This window comes from Acanthaster planci, linkage group LG13 (genome assembly GCF_054643075.1).
Source record: "Acanthaster planci isolate LZ-2023a linkage group LG13, COTS_SCS, whole genome shotgun sequence".
Classification (NCBI taxonomy): domain Eukaryota; kingdom Metazoa; phylum Echinodermata; class Asteroidea; order Valvatida; family Acanthasteridae; genus Acanthaster; species Acanthaster planci.
In genome coordinates this window covers 14400452-14428435 of record NC_141789.1, presented here as the reverse complement: position 1 = coordinate 14428435, position 27984 = coordinate 14400452, and the positions used below count along the sequence as shown (strand labels likewise).

Sequence of the window (27984 nt, the reverse complement as noted above, 5' to 3'; positions counted from 1 at the left end):
TAATTAAAAAAATAATAAAATAACTAAATTAGATGTGTAAAATATCAAGTTTAACTGCTGGTCCAGGGTTTAGGTTCAGAACAAGTACTCTGTGGTTATGTAATATGTTCACTTGTACAAAGAGTGAAAAAGATGAACAATTCTGCCTTTTTAAAAAAATTCAAAAATACCAAGTGATTTGTTATAGCCTACATCTTACTCGGATTCGGTACTGCCAACTTAAACTTGAGTAACTATGAAAAATCTTATCTACCAGACAAATTCTAAACGAATAAATATATAGTACCTGGTTTAAAAGTGATTTAAAACCATTTGGGGTTATCTGCTGCTGGTAGGCAAATTTACTATGACAACATGGACAAGTCCTTTAAATCTTCATGGTACTCCGCAACCTGATTGATGTGCAGAAAGACACGACCTAGACAGCAGCAGTGTGCAACCAATTACAGGTCCAGCAGAACACAGAAGGTGCTGGGCAGCAGGCAAACGTGGACAGTTGCCATGACGAAACAAACAGCACATATGGCACTTTAATAATTAATATGCAAAGCTATCAAGCTGCACGCTGATCTATGTGGGTATCTCACGACGCAGGCCAGGGGGAGGGGTTTAAGCAGATGAACCTGTGTGTTTGGATAAATTACTACGGAGATTTTCAAGTCCCAAATCACAGTTTGAAATGTATTTGATCCATGTACATGTAGGTATGTACAGGTATTTGTTGACAATTCCGGCAATGTACATGTATGTTTTTTACTGTATATTCCGAGACTTGTAAAAAAAAAAGATGAAATTCTTTAATTTCAACACGAAAGGGTTTGGACAATAACATTACTCAGGCTACAAAAAATATAATGAGAACTGCAATATTCCTTTCTGGATTTGTTGCAAAAAGTATCATCTATATTCAACAGCCGATCACAACACATGTATCGGTACTAAGTATCTTCTTGCAATGGTACATGTGTTTACGATGTACGGTAGAGACTGTTCTGAGCAGTGCATTGCACTATATTACGATCCTCTGACAAGGTATGGATACAGTCACTCAACTACTCTCTAAACAGTCGACCCCTAGAGCATGCACAGGCTGTATTGTTACCTACAATTTCAATATCAATAAGAATGGTATGGTTCAGGGAGATAGTGTCCTTTTACTCGGCTCCCAGTTCTCAGATCTTGAGTGTGCATGTTCATGTATCCAGCCAGTACATGACGGCCAAGTGAACGCAGATGCAAATTTGACATCCTTGAAGCATCCAGTGCAAACTTCATAGAGGCAAAAATGCAATTTCCTTAACCCTAACAGACCTGAATACCACCTACCGGTGGTATTAGTACTTAGTAGTAAAATATACCGCAGTATTCAGTGCTATCGCTTGTAAGAGGACACGACCTTATTGTTCTCTGAACGCATAAAATACAATAGATAAAACAATGTACCAGTACATTGTACCACACAGTGCTGTGGCACGATGAAAGCATGACTTTATTGCTCTCTGTTCAAGTAACAATGGTGGGTGCCCTAGCCAGAAGTAGTAATTTGTAGTGCCAAGTCCTTCAGGCTCAGACTACTACATGTACTTAGTATAGTACAGAGTACTGTAAGCCAAACGATATGAGTGATTGTTAGGGTTAATAAATGAACCAGTCTTACCTGTACATATGTACAAGTATGTCCAACTTCCTCTGTACAACATACAACATACATGTACATGTACATGAAGAATTGTATACACGTAAACTGGTACAAGCATGTGCCCAGTTATTCAGAGAGCAATTTCTTCCCAAAGTACAATACCAAGGAAACACTGCATATGGTGAACCAATGGACCGCAAAATTACTTCACAGATTTACTTTTAAAGTGGACAAAAAAAGAGGCCAAGTCGCACACACTGGCACATGTACCTGCTCCCTAGTTGATTCTGCATACGTACATCCATACATACTAATGTGGAACCTGCCCATCCCTCTCTCCCCCCAAATAAAACCTGCCTGCCTGCCTGGCATCCAAGTAAACTGCTCGCAGATGTACATTGTATGATGCTGCCATTTTGATGATTTGGATATGAACCTTTCATCAGACAAAAATTTCAGACTAACAGGTCTGAGAGCTATCGGAAAGGGAAGAGGAAGGGAAGCATACAAACATGCTTTGTACCCTGATCATGATGATGCACCGCCCACCACAATTCAATATCATGAATATCTGAGCCTGTAGGAGATGACATTTGCACATCCCTCAAGTACAGCACCCACCCTGGCTCTCCTGCACAGGTTCAGCAATACGGGCAAAACAACCCAAGATCCATTTGGGCGGCCAGACACTCTGTATGCATAATTGGTGCTGGGTATATCTACCTGGTTTTTTTGAGGCTGCAGAGTGCACACACTGTGACCACTAGTGCAGCGCGGGAACAAGTGCAATGTATGCATGCACGGGCTTGAGGGAGTTAAGTGTTGTTTTGAAAATGGAGACACCGTGCAGTGTAAATGTTTCTGATTCCCAGAGAAGTAATTGGATTACAGTGCATACACACAGTGACCAATTAGTGTTGTCTCAGCAAGATTCGGAGCTCTACTTAAAACACAGGCAGTTACCTTGTTGCAAACACGAAGTGTATTTTTGTATGTTTTCTTAGCTTGAAAAATGAGAAAAAGAGATCCATCTGGAACGGGTTCTTAGAGACAGGATTGATGACTTTAAAATTTCTACAAATTCAAATGACAAACGACTCTGTGCATGAAAAATGAATTTCTGATTTCTAGGATACTGTACCGGTACATGCCAGAAATCTTTGACATTTTTCTTAAAATACTTGCAAAAGGAATTATGTGAACCCACCTAACAAAATGATGTGTCACACATCACCAGAGTCCATTTTGGGTTAAGGCATTTAAAGGACTCTGGCACGATATACATGTATACAAACTACATGTACAAAGTTACTGGAACCATTTTCATGTACATTATATTCATTTCGAGCAAATGCTACAATAGGGTAATAAATTGAAAAAAGGCATTCAGTTTGCCCTATCTAACGCAAACTGAAGCCAAATTAATGAAACAAGGCTTCAAGACCCATTTTGACATTAATTCTTCTAAAGAAATCTTATACATGTAACTCTTGGACATGTACCAGTACACGAAGGCAATGTGCATTTTCTCTCTTGCCATTGTTTTGTGTTCATTCTAAAATTTGAGTTACATGTATTCTGTCTCTCTTTTTTCCCCAGTTTGACAAGTCAGGATGTGCCAACTATAAAAAATAATACATGTTTTCTGGCTGAATTTCCCATTGACTGAGAGGCCATATCACAGCTTGTAAAAAGGATACAATTTATTTTAACCACTTGACAATGTGAAGATAAGTATTTTGAAACTATTAACTTACATGTAGCTACACAGAAAAAGATATCACAGGTATCAAAATTCCATGGAAACAGAGGCCTGACTAATCAGCTTTTAACCGCAAACTACACAGAGACAGACTACGGGATACCCGTAATTGTTGAGCAAATACTATCAGTCCCTGAATGCTACCGGTGCCTGTCTAAGATGTCTCGACTATACACACAACCAAAAACACAAGGTGTACTGGCAGGTTTATTGATGTCAGTTTGCTCAATGGTTCACTGACATTCTCTTTTCAATGCCTTGGTTAGGGGCACACGTACAAGTACAAGACGTCTGCCTCCTACCCTCACATGCTGCGATCGACGTAATGGGCTATGGTGGGGTAATTGGTCGATAATAATTTTCTGTGCAGAAATTGCACGGTGCCAAGGTTGTCTTGTAATATCACAATAAATACTGTCAGAGGGTCCAAATAAACTGTCAGATACGAAACTGCACACCACAGGCACTCAACTATGGTCACACAAATACAGCAGCAGGTGTTAGACGCTGCATATAAGACAGCAAATGAGATTTTAAGCCTAGAGCTCAGTTTGTCAACTGTGTACAAAAAACCTTAACGGCACCTCTGACAGGGCTTTTCAAAATTAAGTGCCCAGCTTTTCCTATAGAAAGTTGAAGTGAAGAGCATTCCCTTCATTGTCAACCTTTGTGTATCAAAATGAGATGTCCAAAATAACCAACAGGGTGTCTAAGACATTCCCAGACACCCATCTCGCTAGAACCTTGATCCTGAGAACTATTAAATTTGCAATTAATTAAACAGCCTTAACACTAGCCCCAACGGTCCCCAATCCTCCAATTTCAATGAGATTTTACACACATCCTAGGGGGTTAGGGTTAATTAATGCTAGATTTTTATTTCACGTACACGTACACTGACCAACCCAATCTATCCACTGAAAGTTAAATGTCCAGATGTTCAGGTGTTCGGGCTACAGCGTTTAAAGTTACTCAAAATGTGGACTTCTGCATGGTACATGTATGTATGTGTATGCCTCATCCACTCTGCTTTACAAACACATGAAGATTCCCATGGTGCCATTTACATGGATTGGTACCCAGAGGGCCTTGTTCAGAGTATGAACCAGCAAGTTGCAGATCTTAACATCTTAATCTAATAAAATTCAAGCAGGAATTTCCTTGAGGTCAATTTCCACATGCTTCCCTTACGCGAGTCGGTCAAATGGATACATCTCTCTCTCAAAAAAAAAAAAAACAAAAACTGGCTGATCAGGTCTACATGTACAATCTGCAGATGTGCACCAAAGGTGGCTGTCTGGATCCGAGAAAAATCCAGTCTAAATTTAAGTGGATGACAATGACACTTTTCTGAACGTTACAGTTTACACTTTTCATACAAGTCTACACAAACAGGAATACTGAACCAAACATCAAACGATTAGCAGAGCTGCAGGGTTTCAGTTCCATTAAAAAATGATCTGCATTGATTTGGCCTACATTCTGGCACAACACAGATGGTTTTATTAAAACATGTATGAGTATGTACTCAAGAATAGTGCAACCAAACGGTACACTAAAAATTTTATGAGCAACATTCCTCAGAGGCAGTGTGAACTTCACATAATACTGCAATAATATCCAATGTACTACAATCAATTTTACAAGTGTAATAAAGATGTCCAGAATGCAACTGGTGACGTTTCTTGTCCGACACAGGATTTGCAGCAACAAGATTCATTTTTCAAACTGAATGTAATCATTATATACGTACATGCACAGAGGCATACATTCAGAATGGAACAATCTTTGTTGTAATTCTTATACTCAGGAAAAAGACCTAGATATTCTGTAACCAATGCAAGGTACGTGTACAAGTTCATTGTAAATGCAAATAAAACATACATGCACAGTTTTACTTCCATTGAAAAAGGTGTCTGAAATTTCAGTTCAAGCACAAATGTACAATTGACTTTTGGAACTCCCACTTCAAATATGATCTCATTGGGACTTTATAACAACAGGGAGACTTTGGACTCACAAGATATGTAGATGAATACTGAAAACACATTCAAAGGGCAAAGATTTTCGATGTTCTACCTGCCCTTAATTCCATTTGTTATGTTTTAAGAAGCTTCTTTTTCCAGCTCCAAATTAATGGGCATTAGAAGTCTCTTCATGTACATACATACAATAATCCACAAACCAGCACTTTGTTAGAATTGCATAATTTTGAGAATACAAGCTGACCCTTTTTTCAATAAAATATTTGTTATCAGCTTTGGCAAAGGACGCCAAATAATTAGAGTTGACAGGAGCAGACTGCACGGTTCTGTTTGCTTTGGGCAAAGTGCGATTCAGTGACCATTCATATACTGGGTACTACTTCCTACAGATACTTTTTCTTTCTGTGAGTTTAATATTGTAATTTTCCTTTTCTTTGACTCTCAACTGATCAATGATACATGTAGCTGGCCTGATATTTGATAGGGAAACTTGATGCATTTTTCTTTTTAAAGTGAGGCAAATTTTCATTTGTGACCACTGCACATGTGACATGATCAGATGGATGTGCCAGTTCAAGTTGCCATCGTTACATATATGTACTTTAAAGTGGAGGTGCATCAAACATGTTGCCTAAAGAAATTCTGAACAGTCATTAAACTTCCTTGATCCTTCAAAATTTAATAAGAGATTTGAAGGATTTCTCATGACTGAGGAATCTACATGTACATGTAGGCCAACTTACAGAGAGCTTGAATGTCCATATGAGAATTCCAAATTTTAGAATGTGACATTGATTTCTGCACAGAGGAGGACAACGGGAATTCACACAGGTGCAATGCAAAAATACCAACACACAGTCATTAGCTTAGGGCATGGCTTGGTGAAATCAAGAAATGTCGTATTCAAATCAAAGCAAAACTGTATACTCTATGGTAACTGGTACGTGTAGGCTGACATTTACATGTACATGTACTCTTCCCACTTTTGACAGCAGTATTATTCACATGACAGCTAAAACCACTTGACAAGATAATCTGTGCACTGCACTCTTACACTCGGATAATATCCGCTGCTCTGGTAATAACACAACATACACATACAACAACTGTGTCCAAAAAAGCTCCTAATCCTCACATGGATCATGCATAGATTAACCTTTTGTACTGTAGTATATTCGTGACCCTTTCTGTCGCCCGACACTACAATGACACTGCTGTAGAGCTGTGTGCAATGTTCTGTGCAAGAACAGTGTACCGATATGTATGAATGCACAACTGATGCGGTCCTAGATTTCTCAACTGCATCCTCAGATTGTACCAAATTAAATAGATTTGATTTTCATTTCAAAAAAGTAGAAATTCAGAGTACAAATTGCATGCACCAGTGCTCTCAAGACATTACCATCAAATGCAAAAACAGAAGCACCAATCAGAATCATTCATATACATTTCCCAGTGACAAGGTTCAAAATTGACAATTTCAATAATTTCAATGAGGAACCAAAGGGTATAAAATGCACAAAAATGTTTCTTCATGTTTAATGCACTTAAATGCAGTTTTCTAAATAGTGCAACCCAATCTATATAACAGCAAGTAAATGGCTACACTTTGAATACACCCACATGTGCTGTACATGTACATACATGTAGTGTGTTCACCATTTTAAGGTCTTTCAGATAAGCTCTGCTTCATAAATTTATCAGGCCTAGTAATAATGTGGTATACCACAGGTGTCCAAAGGGCACTAATCCAAACCCTCTATATGAATAACCTAACCTTTCACCTCTGCCCCCTCAGCCGTTGTTTGTTTTATGATACCTATGCATGTGTATACTCAGAAATGAACTGATTTGACAAGGGTGAGCCACTTCCTTTGGTGTTACAGAGGTCAGTTGCATGTACATGTACATGTACTGTAAATGACTCATGGGCCTGTTGATTTTATGGAGACAAATACGTAGGAATCCAAGGACTGCTTAATCCACAGGCATACACTGTGAGGTGGGATAGCTGTAATTTGAACAAGCTACACTATGCGCAATTGGTTTAGAACATTTTGTTCTGAACAATGATAATCGTTTTGTCAAGAAATTCACATTGCAAACATATACATGTACAGTATGCTGGGTGTCAGGTTTTTCAGTGAAACAACAAAAATTACACAGGCTATGCCTGTATTTGAATTTCTGGTCAGCAGGACTTTAAGCTTAAATGTTGCATTTGAGGGTCATTGCTGTCACTGATGTGCTGTCGCAGGGTCAATGTATCATGGATGAATTACATGTGCCTTGTACATGTACATACATGTACATCTTTTTCACATGAACATGTATTCAAGCACAGATACATTATGATATTAAACGTTTTGAAATTAAAATGAATTCATCGCATGCGCAATTATATAGTGTAAAAGGCATGAGCACGAGAACCAACGTGTGAACCAACACACGCGTATACTCCATTTGTTTGTACGGTGCTTCTGATTCTAAATGACATTGCATTTTGGTGCTCTACCCAACTAATACCTTTGCAGGAAGTGACAACTGATGCATACAACATGTATAACTGGACAACTTTACTCCTTTCAAAAAATTCAACAGTCTCTATTGTCAAACAGACTGTTCAACTGATGTGTGACCGATACAACAGATCAGTCGTTTAAGTTATCAGAACATGTATAGTACACTAAACATACCTGTCTAGATTATAGACATATGTACACAATAACAGACAAATGTTGCCTCCACTAGTAATAGACTAAATGAATAAAGGCGTGTACAACGTACGTGAAGAGTTCTGACAAAGACTGAATACTGGAGTCACTTGTACAGTAATAGGATTAAGTTCAATGTGAGGCACAATTCAATTTACTCAAGCATGACTCAAGGTAAGGCTGAGCGGCAACTTATGAAAACAAATTACATGTGCCGGTATATGCACACTCTAAATTGACAGAGTAATCATATTAGGCATCAGATACAAATGATGCATTAAATTTGTATACAATAGGGGACCCCTGTGGTAACCCAGCTGTTTCAATGAAGCATTTATTTTAAAGAAAGGTTCAAAAATGACTGGGGCATATAACAGACCGTGCACTTAGAAAACAATCGCACTAAATCCAGCAAGTATTTATACACTTAAACAGACAGCTGAGGTGTGTGCAATTCTGATGTGAAAGAGCCAGCAATCAAATCAAAGTTATGATGGTTATTCATGTTACTCTTTGTCAAAGGACAATGATTCGAAGTTGGATTGCACATACAAGATGACAATCCTGACTTAAGTTTGGCACTCAGCTACTTAACATAGATATGCACAGCTAAAATTGGTAAGAATTTCACATTTCCCAGCAACATTTTCCTCAAAACACTTCTCAATCTTTCAGCTATGTAAAAGGAAGACCCCCCCCCAAAAAAACCTGGCATGACCTGAGAGTGGAAAGCCATTGTAATTTCTGTTTCTCCTTGTTTTCTCCGTCAAATATCGTTGTTCCTCTTTTCAAAGAATGTGCTTAAATACATGTGAAACACGACCTTTGAGTTTGTCTTTGGCATTCAGTTCAAAACATACTCCTCCACTATGTCCACGGTCACCGAAAGCGTAACTGTGGATTCTGAAACAAGATACCAAAACATAAGTAGCAAGCTGCCGATAACCAACGTTAACAAAAATCCTTTTAAAATCCCATCGCTACTCACCACAGGTTCGGGTGCATGCGGATGCTGCACATTCGGGGCGCTGGACGAAGCCATTTTGATGTGTATTCTTCAAGCTGCAGATGGCAAAATTATTTAATTACGTTTCTCAGTCACAGTGTAGAAAAAGTCTTGCAAACGTTCACCGGCACCACAAGCGTCTCGTCGTCGTGTCCGAGATTTTGTACTGCGCCTTTGATCGATTGTTCTCGATAATTTTCGGATATTCTCGGACGGAGTGATTCATTTTTAAAAGGGGGTTGAATGAATCCGTTGTGCCAGATTAAGGGAAATTAGATCAACCGACTGTAATATCAGATTTATTTTTATCTTTACATGATTTTATAATGTACGGAATATAATAATAAATTTGTAAAAGTGGAATACCTGCAAGAGTTATTCAGATTGTTTCAAACATTTGACGTGGACCTCCCTTTTGAGTGCGTAAATTGAACCAACCATGTACAACACGTGACCTTGAATAGGTAAACAAGAGACGATAGCAGACGACCCTCCTGAGTCTCCTCTCGATTCAAGAAAGACCGAGATGAGTAATCTAATCAATAAAATTGATTAAAATACAATTTAAGGTCATCTGACATTTTGGTGGTCGTTTCTTTCATTGCAATTGTCCTCGGAGCTGGAATGACTGATCATGGAGCTATTCAAAAGGTGGACTGATTAATTAGTCATTCTAAGCACATTTAAAAACAAATATATTTCCCGTCTTTGGCCTTAGGAAGACCTTGTATTTAAAAAAAAAAGGTTATATGACGTAAGAGACCGCGGCCTCGACAGCATGCTTTGACCAAGAAAATTACAAAATTAAATTCACGGGTAAACAACAATAATGCAAAAAATTAAAACAAGTGTGTGGGTTGTAAATTGAGAAACGTGTGCGGTCCAAAAAGTACATGATTTATCTCAAATCGAAACAAACAACAAATGACAACTTTATTTCTGAATAGACTATTCCAGTTTTATTGAATAATACAATATCAAGGCAGGTATAAAAGTACTAAAGTTTTGGGTATAATTATTGATAAAAATCTTACATGGAAATATCATATTGATGAACTAGAGAAAAAATATCCAAGAATATTGGTATTATGAGTCGTCTAAGATATTATCTTCCGAGTAAGATTTTATTAACATCGTATAATTCCTTTATATTACCCTATTTAAATTATTCCATTTTGATTGGGGGCTGCATGACATCCAAATGTAACAAATTACTTTACTAAAACGAGCAGTCCGCGTCATTTTGCATGCTGGCTATCGTGATCATTCTGCTCTGTTATTTGCTAAATGAAACCTGTTGCAATGTAACCATTTATATACGAACTTAATCTGGGAAAATTCATGTACAAACTTATGCACAATTTACTCCCTTCCAGTTTGATCTCTTTATACTTTAGCATCTGTCATCCAAAATATTATAATACTCGTAGAATTATGAAGGGAAACTCGAATTGTTTGTCGAATTTAACAGAACGTCATTGGCCAAGAACGATGTTATCCATCAAGGTATATTGTACTGGAATGGTCTAGATGATTCTCTCAAATCATTACCTTCTTTATCTGTGTTTGCTAGAAAACTAAGAACTTAGTTGCTCGGCTCATATTCCTAAATACTATTTATTTGTGCTCTATTAATGCGGTATTGTCTCACACTTGCTTTTGTTTTCTCCTGTTCGTCATTTGTCTGTCCTAGTATGTTGGATTAAATGTCATCTAATTTTGCTCAAGTTAATGGCGATGTACTCAGTACTTAAGTAACGTGAATCATGTTTGCTTATTGTAAAGAATGACAGCATTGAAATAAATGTTTCATTCATCATCATTATATTCTGCATCCATTGTCATTTTAAGGAACCTTTACATGAATTTGTTTTGTTGAGGGAGAAATTTAAATTGCTTTCATCTACGAACTTAACAGCTGGAGAGGCTGCTCTTTGGTGTAGTCATTTCATTCTGACGATAGAGGGCGCTATATAAATAAGCGGGCAAAGACGAGAACATTTTACTCTTCGGGATTATCACTTGTTTTGGAGAGCTTTCTCTCAAAATCTGGAGGCTACGTTTGAAAAGAAAACAGACGGCCTGTACAATCATATCCATACTTGAAATGATCACTCTGGTATATAAGCATTTGATCAAACAAACTAGACAGCATATTCTCAACTTCTGGCCTATCCATCTGTCTCTTTATTCATCACAATAATTGCAATGGATGCATCACTTACAATACGGCACTTCTTTTAATACTAAATATGGGCAAACCAATTATCTTCTTTGCATTAACTGGCAATTTCACGCTCAAATTTCAGACACACCTGCACACTTCACAGTGCTTTCATGCAAAATCACTTTGAGGTTACGGTAAATAATCAATTTAAAAAAAAAATTAAATAATTATTTTGCACTTACCACAATTTAAATAATCACATAACTATGCTATGGTGAAAGGAATGCCAGCTCAAGTACTTACATGCATTATGGTTTTTAAAAAATGTGAAATTTAATTAGAGGACTAATAAGAGCAAAGGTTTTGAGCTATGTTCTTACGGAACCAAAATTACAACTTTCAGCTGAAATTTGGTATCAATTAATTGAAATCTTAGTAAGTGTTAGTGTTTGCCTAACTTTAAGCACAATGGTGAAAAGCAAAAAAAAAAAGTCACATAAGAATGAAGCTATTGTGTCACCCTTTGGTAAAATCAACACAATACAAGACATCAAGGCAATGAAATGGGCTATGATTGTGCTGAAAAAGTTGGCAAACACCTGCCGAAGCCTCGAGATTTGATTAGCAACAAGTGGTGTACCATTTTGCCCTCCAAGATGGTCAAACATTTCACATTGTTTACATCTACACTTTATAAAACAAAGAACCCCCCAAAAATGACGCTTTGCATCAAAAATTACTCTAAAGGCCTTCGTGGATGAAAGAAATTAGTATGTAATGAAATTCCTGAGTGCTACATGAAAGATTCAGCCCACATACTAAAACACTCTCGCGTGCATCTGATGCACACTTTTTGAAAACTCAGTATTTCAAACCATTGCTGATTCCCCAATGTAAGTACACATTTGGAGAAATATCAAAGTAATTAATGGATCTATCTTTACTTTGTTTCTTGTCCTGCTTACAAACAAGCATTATTCTAAGTCCACTCTCAAGATGCTAACACACTGAAACAGATGAAATCCTTGTCAAATGTTTCAAAATCTACAGCAAGAGTTCCATTCAATTTCTTGTGTTAGATTCCTCATCAAAGATTACCAATGAAAGGAAATAGGACTCTTACCTAGGAACAGTTGTCATTGATTATGGTTGAAGGCAACACACAGACAATACCTTTGGATATCTTTAAGGAAGTAATTTCCAAGACAATTACAGTAAACTTCGACTAAGTCGGCATCATGTAACTCGTCTTATCATCTAAGTTGGCCTTTTGATAAAAGTCCTGATCGTCTGTAATGCAATTCCATTGAAAATTTCATCTCTAAGTGGGTATTTATAAGTCGTCATTTCGTGTAATTCGGCATGTTTTTCTCGGTCCCTTTTCCGCAAAACCACAAAAATTCTTTGTGTAAGTTGGCATAAAAAAACCTTCATGCTTCAGTATCAGTTTCCTTCGCTGCGGTTGCCAAGAAGTGTCAAGTGACAAGCCCCACACTGCTTGACTGATGTCTGTTTATTAGCAGCACAGGCCGTGGTTGATAATTGGTCAGCATGAGTACGTCAATACCAGTAACCTCTCTAGTGCTACACGCATGCGCTCTGTCCATTTTGGGGGACGTCTTATCGAACAAACTTAACCAATGCGCGTGTGCAGATGAGTGTATGTTTTCTATACCGTAACCGTATCATGTACATTTACGCACTGCACTGTCGAGTCGTGATGTGATATGCAAGTGGCTTGCCGTCCTTGAGGATAATAATTGAGAACGAGTTTGCTGGGATCGACCATGGAGGTAGAAATAAACCAGGGTAAATCAAAGCCATTGAATTAGTGCAAGGAATCATAATGTACATAGGCAATACATGTGTACATGTAAGCAAAATGACGACTTACAGCACTAGTCGGCATTCACGTAAGTCGTCATAAGTTCTTGAGTCCCGAGAGTGCCAACTTAGTCGGAGTTTACTGTAACACGTTTTTGACACCTATGTACACACAAGTGCTACTTAGCTTGTGGCATTACTCAGGCAGCACAATATAGCAATATTTTGTTTCTGACAACCAGTTTTTCATCCTGTATCTCAACATTCCGTACACACAGTCGACTGCAGTCCTTACTCTTCAGTCCTGGAGGTTCAATCTGTCTTGATCATCTTGCTGTATTCTTCTTGCTCTTTTGCTTTGTAGATGCTCTTCACCCGGGTTCTCTTCAACTGACCGTCCCTGAAAAATAAAAAAAGAAACCACTCAGAATTCGAAGCGGTATTTTTTACCTGCATGGTCCAGCCACGACTGACATAAAGTCAACGGTCCAGCCATGACTGACATCAAGCCAACGGTCCAGCAATGACTGACTTCAAGCCAACACAATTTCCAGATTCGTTTGAAAAGAGACTAACAGGTTGTTTGAAAAGAGACACCACAGTATAAACCATAGTCAGAGTTGAGAGAAAATGATGAAGTTCAAACCAAAAAATCCTGAATTAAAACAAAGTGGCTGTTTAACCACTTGCCGCTGGAGATTCCAGTTTCGGGCACGTATTCTTTATACGCGTAGCCAGGGTCTCCGAAATCGGACAAAGGCAACTGGGCCTTGTAACAAAAGACCATACTCGTAACAAAAGACCAGGCTGCTGGGAATTACGAACATTTTTTCACTCTCAATAGTGGAGCTAATCCAGCCTTGTTTTGAAACAATACACCACGGTTTATCAAACGTTTAGCGATGAGCCGCACAGCACTGCTACACACTAATCTGGCCCCTATTGAAAAGAGGTCAGCAGCGCATTGTGCCAGTTTTATGAACAAAAGAAAATTATGTAACACCGCACAATCTGGGTTCATTTTACAAGGCGGTAGGCCTGGCTGAAATACTCCAGTGTCAATAGATGTGTCTGTCAGATTAAAGTAGAAACCAGACAGTCCTTCGTGTGGGTGTAAAGTGTCCAGTAAATGAAGATATGAATTTTTAAAGAATTTTGAATCGGAAAAAAAATGAAAAGTATTCCTCAGGCCAATGTTCACAACAGTTCTGTAGCATTGGAGAATTTTACTTGTACATGAGAATTTTTTTTTCACGTGGATAGTGGCACAGTCCATCATAGGTTACTCGTCTAAGAAAACCAGTGCCCATTTCTATTTCATAAGTGGAGAGGGACAAGTAAGAGTTAAGTGGCTTGCCGACGGACACAAAAGATGCCCAACATCTGGATTCGAACCCCTGACCCACTGGTCAGGAGTTGCTGATAATACCAACAATGCCACAGTCTTCCTCTTAAAGTAACAAGGAGCGTGATGTAAATTATAATAGGTTTTTATTCCTCATTCTATCTTCCTCTTATCAGATAGATAGTGAGTAGAGATACTGACCAGGTAAGATCAAGAAGTCCACCTTGCTTAGCGATGGCTGACTTGACTCGATTGGCAAATTCAACGGCATCTTCATCCTCCTAAAGGTACAAAAAGATACTTGAAATGAAATACCTTCTCAGCAGTGACTACCGAGTGCTTGGGACCAAGGTCCCCTGAAAAAATGGAAACCAGTTCACTAGGAAAGGTCACTCCAGGCACCTGGTTTCCAATTGCCTCCCATGGGAGTAAAGAGTTATGCCATCAAGTTAAAAACATGCGGCCAGTGCTGTTCCGAGCCACAGACTATGAGTATTAACCCCACTCCACCCAAATCTATTAAAATCCACTAGATATGAAGGAATTTGCAGGGTTGAGGAAGGAACAGTCTGGCTGCAACAACTTTACATGGGCTTGATGCCTCGTAAAAGTAAAAGCACGAGCACTGTACCATACTTTCTGCATGGAAGCAGGTTTAAAAGTTATAAGCAAGATACCTAGGGAGTTACGGTTGACTGTTCCATCTTGAGTCATCAGTGTGTGGCTGGCTGTTTTAAATTTGTAAATATCTATAAAATTTTGATGTGGAGTGAACATGTCAGAAGACAGTGTTATTCCTAAATTTAGATTCTTTACTATTGCAACAAGGAGGCAACTTTTTTGAGGGAAATATAAAACTATATGCCACTTGCATCAAAACTTTGAACTGGCTTACCCCTTTTACCATGGGAGGCAGATACCAGACATCACACACGATAGCCCAACTTGTCATCATCATGAGCAGGTACCGGACCATTGAATACTTGCTGCTGTTCCAGAACGGATCCCCGAAATTGGAATTGTACTGTACAAAGAAAGACACCACGCCACTTGATATGAATTACACCTCAACACAACATTTGTTTAAAACAGAAATCACTGTGACTAGGGTAATGCCTAACAAGCAAATCTGTGACTTGACTTCTTATTTTTTTGATAACAAGATGTTTGCATAAGTAAACAGGGATTCACAAGACTTAAATGCTTCGAGTAAAGTTCATTTGGATCAGTAAGCATGAAAAAATTGACCCTGTTTGCAAATAAACTGCAGAACATTCCCACTTTCTGCAAGTTTTCCCGAAAAAAGATAAATTACAGGGAAAAAAATGTATCAAGCATTTACAAAAAGGTGAAGTTCACTGAGAATTTTACTGCCATGATTCACACAAATGCAGAAGTTAGGCTTCTTAGGGGAAGTTGACAGAAGGAAAAGGAAATGAAACATGGGAAGGCATACAGTAAAACCGGATGAGTTTACCAGCGCTGACGGAGAAGAGAAATTCATCCCTATTTTGTGGGCATACAGTCTGCTCTAAAGATTACCCCCATGAGTGTCATTACCTTTATGGCTACTGGGTAGACCATACCTCCGACCTCAAAACTTCCTTTTTTAAACTGCATGACGGACGTGTTGTTAATGCATGTTCCTGTGATCAAGCACAGATAAGGGTGTTGTGTGAATGGACAATGCCCGGTCAGTGGTAAGATGATCTAGTTAAATGAAACGTATGGTCATCGGACACCATGACTTTCACGAAATAAGGACCTTGCACAATGAGGGCCAGAACTTGTCATGCTCAACAAAAGGAAAATGTTCCACAGATGCTTAGCGTATTACTTACAGGAAGGTAAAGCAGTTAGCACAGTGAAACTATGCTTACAATTGATGGCAAAAATTAATTGAAAGTGGTGAAAGGTACAACAAAACATCTTCCTGAACACACAAAGGCGCGCCAAGAATATGTGCAAATACAAAGTTGGCAGGGTTTTGGCTGAGCTACATACATTTCTTTTGATCTTCTCCAACCCCTAAATACGCCATATACGACGCTGTAAGAAAACAACAATATTGAAACCCTATGAGAGATCGTTTGACAGCAAGCTTCAATGTGTATCCAACTACAGATGCAAACAAAGGCAATGTGACAAACCTTCAGGGAAGATCAAAATGGGTAACTTGTTTGGATCATTTACGTGTTCTCGCAACCTGCAGGGGAAAAAAAGTGTTAATGGGCAATTGTACATTTCAAATCAACTGGTTTTGAAAAGATAGTTTTGAACCAACCCATGTCATAACAATCACAGCCCTCAATTTAAACCCAGCAACCCAAATACCTCTGTGTGACTTTCTTCCGGTCTCGTACCTCCGAGCGCTCAAACCAGATATGGTCTGTGCCTGTACGACTCATGGCACGCTGGACCATCCCTGTGAAACCCGTGTGGAGTTGGCCAATCTAAGAGAGAATACACATTAAACCACATTGGCCTTGTAAACAAACAGAACGTGGCATGGAAATGAAAAGTTGAAGGTTATTATCACCTACAAGTAATTTGAAACCATTTGCACACATCTTTTTTTCTTGACAATATTGTAGCTTACAGGGAGGGCAAAAAACAAGCATCTCAAATACAGGTTCAAACAAATATTTGACAAGTACTTACAAATGCATAAACATTGTCGAAAGACAAGATGGCGATGTCGATTGGCGAGGTGTGATTGGCCACACATATCCCTCCCTTGGCTCGGTTCTCTCTGTAACCACGGCAACAGGTTTCATTTGGGATTAGCTTAATATTTTCTATACAAATAAACTTGGTCTTGAGTTTATTGAAGAAATCTTGTGTGTGCCTCTTTACAATGGGAAAAAAACGAAGCTGTTGCACAGTAGAAGTCTGACAAGAAATGCAGACAGGGAAGGAGTGGTAATAGGGGTGTGGCTGAGAGGAAAGGAAGTGGGAGGGACTTAATATGCAGAAGATGGACTTGGACTTACTTGTTGTGGAATGTGATAATGGCTGAGAAACATCGACAGAACATACGATGGAGAGTCAGAGAGCTGTACTTGTTTAAAATCTGTTTGAATCTAAATAAAAGAGGGAAAAATCTCTACACCAGTGTACAATGACAAAATAAAAATCTTAGGCATTGAATATTTTTGGGGGGGGGGAAATAGGGATTTAAGAGAATTAATCAGGGGTTGAAATTAACTTCAATCTCTTGGTGGCATGCAGGGCCAGTGGGGACGTGCACTGCACTGGCCCTTATGAAAATTTGGCCGGGGTTGAGTACATGTAATGAAATTGATCAGGTCTACCACACATTCCCATTGGCATCAGTCGAACTTCTCTACCAAAACAGCTGATTGGCAAGTCTGGCTGGATTTAAATGCACTTTTGAGGCCAAAAAACTAGTTCTGCTTCTGGTTATGCGACCGATCCTAAGTTTTTGGTGTGACAATAAAATTTACATCGGCAAGTTAAAAAAACACATTTAAAAATTAAAAAAAAAAAAAAAAAAAAATCCTGTTTTCACGCGACACTTCTAAACAATTTGTTCACATCTAAAGGCTTAAATTTTTTGTTTGCCTGCTACATTCGCAACATTTGGAAAGAGAGGTCTGTTATTTTCACAACTTCCCTTTGCATTTCGCGATAGCGGTGGTGAAAACATGCAAGCAATACGGCTTTACCGATTCCTGCATCATCTGGGAAACATCTGGAAAAAATTACACCTTTGGCATGAATATACAACCGTTCAATCAATTAAAGTGGCCTCTACTTTTCCCCAAAATGTGGCAATCCAGTGAAACAATTGTGAAATACCTTGAATCTGGGAAATATCCCAGGAATGCAGATGACACCAGCAGATACAGCATACAAATACTGGTAACAGCCAACCTGATGAGAAAAAAACACTTTTGTCCGTTACGCATCAGTCAACAACCCCCCCCCCTTCAAACTGTACCCATCTTTATGACTAACTGCATTTCACAAGTCTTTTGCCCAACCTGACAATATCAATGTATTACGTAGACAACTGCAATAGTTTTCTGGAATCTTCTTCCTCTCATGTTGACCCCTTGAATGACCTCTGATGTGTGCTCAGAGTTCACTGAACTTAAGTAAACAACTTGACAACCTTGCTGAAGGTCACCAGATACAGTAGAAAAAGATGAGATAATAACTTGACAGTCCCACTTTTGGACAAGTAATTTTGTTGCTTGTTGTAGACTGAGAAAATGCTCCTGTATACCTGACAGGTAGGAGCACCAAGTATCGAAAAGCAAACCCTGCCACCCAGAGAAGCGTCAAACGAATGCTGCAGACAAAAGTAACAAAAAACAGGAAAAATCCTCAATAAACATCAAGGAAATAATTCACAAAACAAGCAGTAACATTCAAATATCTGAAAGGGACTACCATACTGCCTTCATCTTAAATGAATCACAGTCAACTTGGAAGTAAAACGACCTTTTCATAATATGAAACTCACTGCAGTCCAATGCATATTGGTGATACAAATCAACGTTCCGCTTACTTGCTACATTTGATAAAGCCGACTAAGAATAAATTGATAAAATAAACCAATAACTCAAAGCCATGCCCATACGTTAATGAGTAACTCTCTTTTATGCAGTTGTGTGGGCAATCACTCCAAGGCTCTAATCAGAGTAAATACCATTGTAAATGTAGCTCTGGGTGGGTATACGTGTATGGATCTGGGGTTGTGTATATCACCCATAGCATGACTTGTGAAAGAGATCCTGTGTACCCGGATGTCACTCAAACCAGTGCCCAGGTACCCCAACTGAGCAGTCAAGAAACGATAGTTTTTTGCAAACACAGAGAAGAAGTGAATAACACTTACTTGATGTAATGGTAACGCATGCTTGTTCTCGTCAGTAAATTCCAGGATGGAAGCTCTAATAAAAAAGGAAGAAAGTCCAATAACAAGCATGGTGATTTATTTATATGTACATGTGTAGTTGGAAACATAGTTGACATAGGAGAGAGGTTTATTCCTTTTTGACAAAAACACCTCACAGTGACCTTATTTGAGACAATTTTAAACTCCTTGCATCACATTTCAGAGGTCCTGCAGCAGCAGCCAATTTCAAAAAACTTTGAACTATACGTAAGCCTTGCGCCATAAATTTATTATGTAGCAGCGCAATTTGCTTACGTTAAATTTCCGGAAAAGCTGCGTAGCTGCGCCACGTTTTAATAATATTAAATTTCTTGGACGAGGACAAAAACGGCTTTTACAATGGCTATTCCTTTCCAATATAACATCAGTCATCAAACAGTCGTTGAATCACCTCCGTCTGCCATTTGAAAAAAGTTTTGTCTTTTCTTCGTCAGAACCGGACAAAAAGTCTAGCAGTTTTCTCAAACAAGACAAGTTTATTATTAACTCCTACAAAATAGTTGTTCATTTTTCGTGTATGCCTTATTAAGCTCAGCAATGATGAGGCTTAACTGCACCCGATAAGCTAGTCAAATCGTTCACTTCATTCGGCGCAACTTATGCCATCTAACATAACTGCATAAGTTACGCCATAATTTGTTGCGCAAGTCGCAGACTTAAACAATGTCTAAGTTTCGTGAAATCGGTCTTAATTTGTTGCAAAACTTACACAATAAAATGTGAGATAAGAGGAGTTATGCCATTGTGTAAAGTTTCGTGAAATCCGCTAACTGTACTATTCAAAACAAAAGTGATTTTTTTCTTTGGTGGGGGGGAGGCCTTTTCAGTGGCACACTACTTGCTACCACCTCCATCCTTGAAGCAAAAACACAAGCTGACCTGGCCTTTCTCCACAAATACTCCCTGTCTAAGCACATAGTTCCACCCCTCCACCCTTCCAAGATTCAACACTGGGTCCTTGAACTGCACAAGCCATGCAGGAAGACTGCACTGCAATAGTTTAAATGGCTCAATTGCTTCTTCCTAGACTAATTAAAAACATCCTGAATGAAACAAAATCTCTCAACCAAATTTCCATAACAAGATAAAAAAAAACTCTCAAAATCTAAAAGGGCTTTTCCCCCAACGATTTGCTTTAGTTGCCGGTATGTTTCAGAACTTTGAAAGTCGCTCCATATCAGAATAAATTTTGATCAGCAAGTCAAAAATACCTAGAGGGACTATTTGATTGGAGTATTGTCACTATCATTTATCTGATAAAAAGCTGCCTGAAAAAAATAGCACTGTTCTGGGCTGGTCTATCTGCAGAGAGTGTTTGGTCACAGGGCAACTAACAAAACCCTAAGTTTGGGCTGGCCAAAGTCTAGGCTGGACTGCAAATGTTAAGTTTCCCAATGATGAACCAAACTCTGTATGATGAAGAATGAATTTAAGAAAAATCATTTCAACTGTAAAGCCACTGTATACGGTATTCATTACTTCCTATTTCCTCTTCGAAGTATTTCTCAAATCTTGGCTTTGTATCACACACTAAGCTGCACTTGATTTCAGCATCTCTGGCTTTGGAAGTTGAGGGTCCAATAAATCAGTGTTATGATGAGTATCAAAGTTTCCTAACTATGCCACCCCTTTTACTACAACATTATGCAAAGGTTTTGAAAGAAGGATGACAAATCAGAGCTTAGGAGCTTAGAAATTGCCCCTCGAAAAGCAAAGATGATGGAAGACAAATAATTAACATGTTATTATGAACAACTCATCATCAATTTTTTTCAAAGCCATTCACTGCACGACCTTCAAAGGCAACTGTCATTTTGACCATTAAAACAAATGCTTATGATAGCAACATTTTTTACATATCAGTTGAAAGTTGCAGCACAAAACTAAAATTACATTTCAGTACAAACTAATATTGACCAAGAAGAGAACATAACAGCAGAGTGAAGACCCTTATCGAAAAAGGAAAAAAAAAACATGTGTCTTCAACTTCAGTGAACTGTTTGTCAAAGTGGGGCATTTCCAATCTTTACTGCAAACTGTTATATATCAGAGTATTACATAAGTGAGCTTTCAAATCCTGAGATAACTCTAAGCAGTATCAAGTAGAATGTCAAAACTTGTACCCACAAATAAGGAATTTTATCTTAAGGAAAGTCATCTGAGATTTCTAGTGGCGGCCAGTAATTTTAAGAAAACAAGACAGAGCTGCTAGTTTGTAGCTTAGTAAGCTTTGATGCCAGCTCTTGCAAAGAAATTTGTGCATGTCAGTTCAAATTTAAGAACACTTCATTAACTCGGCTTTGGCAAGTTGCTAAATTTACCTGGATACAGCAAATGAATGAGGATAATAACAGTTTATTCAGTGGCCTATAATAAATTTGGAATGAGGCAAACTAGGTTTAGTGTTATGATCCTGTTAAAACAGTTCAAGCATTCTGAACATGCGCAGACACCAAGGCCTTGGAGATGTTGCAGTGTGAGTACTGTAAAGTGTGCTGATTAAGCAGACTGACAAAACATCCTTGAAATTGACAGTTGAACTTTGAAAGAAACTTGTCTTGTTCAAGCTTTAATGCAAGAACTTGGATTTGTTTTCTCAGCCAACTGAAAAACACCCTTTTTGTAAGGACAACCTCAGTGCTAGTTGTTGGAATTTTGCCTCTCTGACGTGCTACATTAATTTTCTGATCTTGCCATTTTTGAAAGTGCTTTATTGAACATTTTATACCCAACAGAATAATCCATTACATACTATCCAGACTTGTAAAAATAACTGATCCCAATCAAATCAAGACCTCTTTTTTGCAACTCATGTACATCCAAAGTCCAAGGCACGATCTCAAGACAAGCTTTTAGAAATATCAACATTCAACGGAAGAGGTCATCACCTCGACCTAAAAAAAGCTGGCTGTCCATGAACATACGCAGTGAAGTGAACAGAAAAAAGCAAAGGCCAGACAAAACAAGCACTCCATGACAAACTGCAAAGTTACAGAATCATAGAAGCCAGTGGAAGAAACAAGACAAGAGAATGTGACCGGCCAATGGCAGCTGAATGATAAATATACTCAACAATCTAAATGCACGATAGTGCTATCAGACATGTAGGGTGGCCATTCTGTGCAAATGAGGATACATTTTATTTATCAAGAGGTAAACCCCTTGGAGCATATTGGCCTTGAAAACCTTGGTTTAAGCTGCAAAACTTGTGGCCTAGTTGCATTTGACTTTTGCAAATTCACGGCATATTCGCTTTACGGAATAACTTGCAGATTAACTGACCCCAGTTAAGTAGTCAATGCTTTGCATCTAATTAGTTGTCAAAACGGACAGTTTTTGTCTTTCCTTAAATAGAAACGGACTTCTTTCGGCCTGATAAAAAACAAACTCAGGGAATATACTTCATATTATCAGGAATTAGTTCATTTTATTGAAAAAGAAGTGTGTCAGGATTTGAGCAAACATCAATTAATTTAACCCTCCTATGGTTTAACAGCACAAATATGCACCAGTGCTCACAGTCACTCTCTTGCATGTGTTTTCTACATGGAACTCAAACATGCACAGATTCAGTGAGTACACAGTTGGTTGCCAGCACAAAATGACACAGGGTCTTTTGTGCAGTCCTCTTCACTGCATTTGGTTTACTGCACAATGATGCACATGAAACAGTGAAGCACAGTTGTTGGGTAGCACAAAAGTGCAATATGATATTCCTGTGAGGGACTGTTAGTGCAGTGCACAACACAACACAGCTGTGCTTCTTTGAGGTGTTCACCAAATGACCCAAAGAGTGACTTCAGCATAGGAGGGTTGCATTATCTACAGCAGTGGCTGACCCAAGAATACAATTTGTCAATTTTCACACTCACCTTCGGCAGTGAAACGCTTAGTCACTTCATCATCAATAATGGCCTGCAGAGAATGAACCAAGAGGCACTGGATGAGAAGCAAGAACTGTGTCAATGCAACAATGATCTTATGGTACCAAAGACCCAGTGCTGGACAGGTGATTTGATCTTGGAGGGGACAGAAAATCACTTATGTTGAAGGATGAAGAGAAAATGACTGGGACTAGTACCTCGACGCCCTTCTTGGCGAAGTAGCAGACATCAGACAGACGGAACTCCTCGGCAGACTGCCTATAGGTCAGCTGACCATTGGTGACTCTGGGCTTGATGCCATCGGCAAGGTGCTTGGTGGATTCCTTTCGAATCAGAACTGTGGTTGGAAGGGAGATAGGGCCCACGGAATGATTGACCAAGTAAATTCATCTGAACAGAATGATAGTTTTGAGGCAACCCACAAAATTAAACACACTGTGTCCTTAAGGAGGGTATTTTGCCAAGATTAGCTTTTCTATATCCAAATACATCTAACACTTTAACCCTAACTCCCCAGAGTGATTTACTAGGAACCATACCCATTCACACAAATTCCAACACCATACGGTAAACTGTGCACAAAAACTGTTGGACTCTGTTTATTTTGGGTATGCCTGAACCCATGTTAAAGCACAAGCAGTTTAGGGGTACAGTACCCAGGGCCACAAATTCACATAATTTACTGGTGTTCAATTCCATGGCTGAATACTTTGGCAACTCTTGGGGTTTTTGTTGTTACATTTTCCAAGCATAATAAAGCAATCAAGCTCATTTTATTATGCAGTATTTATTAGCTTCACCTACCGTTGGCATTGGTTACATTTGGCACAAATATCTTCTGACTCTGAGGGTCCTCCTTCTCTCTTTCATCTTCATCGTCCTCCTGACGGCAAAACAAAGAAGTTGAATAAATGACATAGTTTCAGCACTAATTTTATAAAGAATGTGGGAAAAGAATTCCATATACGGATGCAGCTTGGCACCTGGTGCATAAACTATGACACAGAGTCTAAGAAATTGTAAATGCTTTCTAAGTGAATACCTCAATATTTTCACGGCTCAGTTTGACTTTTAGGACACACTATTGCTTTCGGATGGATAATACTGCAGGGAAAAACTGTGGTTTCCGTAGGGCTATGTGAAATTCTTTCCATAGGCCTATTACAGTATGCCCATAACATGAATTATTTATCATTAAATAAACAAAAACCACTTCGGCCTAAGTTAACCCTAACCATGCTGAACCCAACAAGGTTGTGCAGGTTTTTTAACTGGTTTGGCTTTCACTAAAAAGTTTGACATTAAATAAGATGTCAACCTCATCTCCGGCCCCAAGATTGATGGCGGGCTTAGTGGTCTTTGTTGGAGACGGCGTCTGTGAGATTTTGTTTCCGAGCTCAAACATCCAGAGTAAAAAGTTGATGTACAGATGGCGCAGTCCGAGCGATAATCCAAAACAGCCCGGAACAACGATCAGCAAAACCACACAGAAAAACGGCGTCAAGGTGAAGCCAAGCAAAACGAAGAGCAGTTGCTCCATTGTCGCAAGCAATCAAGCTCTCAATAAAAAGTAGGTTACATGTAGTTTGTCCGAGATTAAACTCATTGTCAATAACATGAATTCTGATATCTGACTCCGGCCGGCTCCACACGCAGTCCGGGTGTTGATAAATATATTGGCACATCGTACGATGTCCGGGTAATGTATTGTTCCCGTTAGTTTTACGTAATAAATGTACAATACATACTAGGAACCCGACTACCAACAGTGTGAAGTAACTGGTACTCTTAAAGATATCAGCGCTCTTATTAATAGATTAGGTACACCAGCGCATTTCAAGATGGCTCCCACTCCAGTCGCGGTGTCGCCTTTAATCAAGGTAAAATATGTTTTAAAATGGCTTTGTTTTGTTTAACAAAACCAAATAATCATACTTCGGCGAGTGATCTATTTAGAATATCTAATTTAGAGAAAGGTTGTGATGAATCTTGTATCATTTGAGTTACATTTAGTGGTAGAAAACCATTTTAAACATTAACGATTGCTTGGGAAGATTGCTCTAACTTGACATGCTGGGGGCGCCCTTCAGATTTGTGTTCACTTAATTGTAAAGGCAGGGAGCACCACAGCAAATTCCCATAGACAGCAGTGATAAATCCCCATAGTACTTCACAAATATTTAAAAATATTCACAACTCTCACAGGTGTTTAGGCTGCACAGAAAAATGATGTTTAACATGTCCTCTCCCATTTTCCTTTCAATTTTTAGTGGGTTGGCCGATGAATTTTTGAGAAATTCTCACCCAAAGCTTTAATAATAAGCAGTCTACCTTAATTAAAATGAAGGAAATTTCACTGCCCGAAAAAGTAGCCATTTTGAAAATGCATCCCTTTGCGAAACGGCAAAATAGTGCTACTTTTGGACCCGACTGCATCCAAATTGCTCAAAATTGGAAGTCCCGAGTCTGGGCCAAAGGCATTTCTCCAATTCCATGATTTCATGGCTCTCTAATATAGCATATTTTGAGTGTAACTTTTATTAATGAGCTCAGTGGACATATTTCTGGCCTATTTGTGGGCGGTGCACCCGGAAGTCCACAAGTCTTAAAGGTCTTGCTCTCACTTTATGAAAACAAAATGAAAAAATAAAACCCTCAAATGTTCAGTCAAGAATGTGGTAAGAGTTCCATACACGGATATCACTTATTTTTCCTTTTTAGTGGTCAAATTATAACTTGAGCCATCAGAAAGTAACAATAATGTCCTAAAAGGTCAAATTTAGCAGTGTCCTGAAGCCTATACTCCGAAAACTTTTCAGACTTGTCTCATCTCATAGAATTTTGCACAGGGTATCAAGTGATGTCTGTGTACGAAACTCTTTCCATGAAAGCTTCTGTTATGATTATTATTAAGTACTTTGTTTTCTTTTTTTTCTTTCAGTTTTCAAGGTATTCGGCACTGCTCTTGGGTATAGCCTATGGCTCAAGAAGAAACAGTGAGTGATTTGCTTTGTACATCGGTACCTATCCAGAAAAAAACCCACTTTAACAGAATAAATTACATTGGAGTAAAAGGTACCTCTGGAAATAACTCCACCTCCACAGAGATTTTGAAATATGAAAAGATACCAAGCACTGTCACGATAATTTTACTCTCTGTTTTCAGTAGTCGGTCCTGTATCTTGAATGACCTCTGGCCTTGCGTTTGGGCAACACTCTTACATGAGTTCCTTTCCTCATTTTCCGCTTCTACCACACACAGAGACCCTAGAAAAGCGAGAAGCAGAATTGCTGAGGCTGAAAGAAGAGAGGAAGGCAGCGGATGAGAAGAAGATGGCAGCAGCTAAAGGTAATCTTGACCAACATTGCTCCGTCGGAAATAGTAGACAAGGCGTCTCTTCCAAACACCCGGGATGGCTAGCATGTTTATCTTATATCACGGTCTAATTGTGAGTGTTCTAATCAAGACCTCCAGGTTGCTAGACACATTAATCCAAGTTGGATCTGGACAGTTCAAGGAATGTTGCAATGTTTATGTTCTTTAACTGATTTTAAAATCAGTCAAGATATAGGAGGGTATTTCAGAGTTTGTGAACATTCATGAATGTTACTACAAACATCCTGCTCCACCACATGGTTTAACGTATAATTTGTGACTGGCGTTTAACTTAACCTGTTTGTCTTGTAAATTCCTCTTGCCTGCAGAAGCTGGTGGTTCGATATTTGACTAGCGATGCAACAGGAAATCCCTCCAACCTCTGACTGTTACAAGTTCTCAGGGTTGTCTCACATCAACATTAAGGCTTGTCAACTGTGACATCACAGCACCGGTTGATCTGATTGGGCTTTCCTGATGACGTATTTTGAATTTATGTTTGATTCGGGCATGGTCAGCCGTCGACGGTCAAGAATTCTCATTTATAGTTCCAAACTAGCACTTACTAAACTCTAACTAGATGAAGGGTTTTTTCGAACACCAGCAATGTGATAAGGTTTTTCATCAAATGAATTGGAACATGCAGTTCGTTAAGAATGTCATTAAACATTCACTGGGTGGTCTGGGAAAGTGTCCATTTGCATTATAAGTAAACGAATAGTGGTTTCTCCTTTTTGAGGAATTGGTCTGACAAAGTAGCTTTCAGTTGCTTGCAACTTGATAAGAATGCATGCATCTTTGGGACACCAGTGAAACACCTAGTTTGGAAATTTACGAGGTTAAGTAGTTGACTTGTTTGATGTGTATGTAGAATGCCATTTCTGTAATTGGAGTTTTGTGTAATTTATGATTGTTGTTGGTGCTGCTTTGGCCCATTCTGCTATAAAACGAAATTCAGGAGCTGTCAAAACTCTTCAAGCTCAAAGATTTGATGGAGCGCATTATGACAGCTCCGGGGTAGTACAAGAACAATACGCTCTTGAGGGCGAATGCCTCAATATATGGGTTCAAGCTTGGGAATCAAAGCAAGCCAGAACAACTCCCCTCACCTCAGCTGGGAAGATCTGAAAAATAGATGAGCATCATTTAAAAGTTTTGACTTCTGCATTTAAGCTTAACCCGAAAATGTCCAATTCATGCAGAGGTCCCCATGACCCCTTTCATTTTTCAGATATATGTATCTGCCATCTTTTTCAAAATTTCTCCCTCACTGAGAATTTTTATTAAAGTTGTGAACAGAGCACACAGTTTCTACATGGACAAACGTTCTCAATGTGTCGTCTTTTATAAGTCAG

The 27984-nt window shown here is 38.8% G+C and overlaps 3 protein-coding genes across 4 annotated transcripts in view; 1 reads left to right on the top strand and 2 right to left on the bottom strand.

Moving 5' to 3' along the window:
• Window positions 1–9284, bottom strand: part of LOC110973847 (uncharacterized protein ZK1073.1-like) — a 34219-nt gene extending 24935 nt beyond the window's left edge. For both annotated transcript variants that reach the window (XM_022224998.2, XM_022225000.2), the window contains exon 1: window positions 9089–9284. In XM_022224998.2, coding sequence (XP_022080690.1) covers window positions 9089–9142 — 54 coding nt within the window. In that variant the 5' untranslated portion in view covers window positions 9143–9284. The remainder of the gene's footprint in view (window positions 1–9088) is intronic.
• Window positions 9285–11270: 1986 nt separating this feature from the next.
• On the bottom strand, window positions 11271–24923 carry LOC110973854 (glycerol-3-phosphate acyltransferase 4-like). The gene is made up of 15 exons (XM_022225011.2): window positions 24572–24923; window positions 24058–24136; window positions 23451–23590; window positions 23242–23284; window positions 19310–19364; window positions 18695–18760; window positions 18265–18339; window positions 17436–17525; window positions 17104–17194; window positions 16777–16895; window positions 16593–16648; window positions 16003–16088; window positions 15338–15466; window positions 14644–14723; window positions 11271–13497 (listed from the first exon to the last, which is right to left on the bottom strand). Exons 1-15 carry the CDS (start codon window positions 24791–24793, stop codon window positions 13410–13412), a joined length of 1419 nt encoding a protein of 472 aa, XP_022080703.2. The 5' UTR covers window positions 24794–24923; the 3' UTR covers window positions 11271–13409.
• Window positions 24924–24989: 66 nt separating this feature from the next.
• On the top strand, window positions 24990–27953 carry LOC147797023 (ATP synthase F(0) complex subunit e, mitochondrial-like). The gene is made up of 4 exons (XM_087144830.1): window positions 24990–25133; window positions 26195–26249; window positions 26516–26602; window positions 26959–27953. Exons 1-4 carry the CDS (start codon window positions 25095–25097, stop codon window positions 26982–26984), a joined length of 207 nt encoding a protein of 68 aa, XP_087000956.1. The 5' UTR covers window positions 24990–25094; the 3' UTR covers window positions 26985–27953.
• The last annotated feature ends 31 nt before the right edge of the window (window positions 27954–27984 follow it).

What these genes read in the sequence shown, in the direction of transcription:
- LOC147797023 (XM_087144830.1), top strand. Translation starts at nt 25,095, where the DNA reads ATGGCTCCCACTCCAGTCGCGGTGTCGCCTTTAATCAAG. An exon ending in CTATGGCTCAAGAAGAAACA is followed by an intron (nt 26,250 to 26,515) that starts GTGAGTGATTTG and finishes TACCACACACAG; the next exon opens with AGACCCTAGAAAAGCGAGAA. An exon ending in GAAGATGGCAGCAGCTAAAG is followed by an intron (nt 26,603 to 26,958) that starts GTAATCTTGACC and finishes TCTTGCCTGCAG; the next exon opens with AAGCTGGTGGTTCGATATTT.
- LOC110973854 (XM_022225011.2), bottom strand. Translation starts at nt 24,793, where the DNA reads ATGGAGCAACTGCTCTTCGTTTTGCTTGGCTTCACCTTGACGCCGTTT. An exon ending in ATCTTGGGGCCGGAGATGAG is followed by an intron (nt 24,137 to 24,571) that starts GTTGACATCTTA and finishes TTTTGCCGTCAG; the next exon opens with GAGGACGATGAAGATGAAAG. An exon ending in TGCCTCCCATGGTAAAAGGG is followed by an intron (nt 14,724 to 15,337) that starts GTAAGCCAGTTC and finishes TTGTACCTTTAG; the next exon opens with GAGGATGAAGATGCCGTTGA.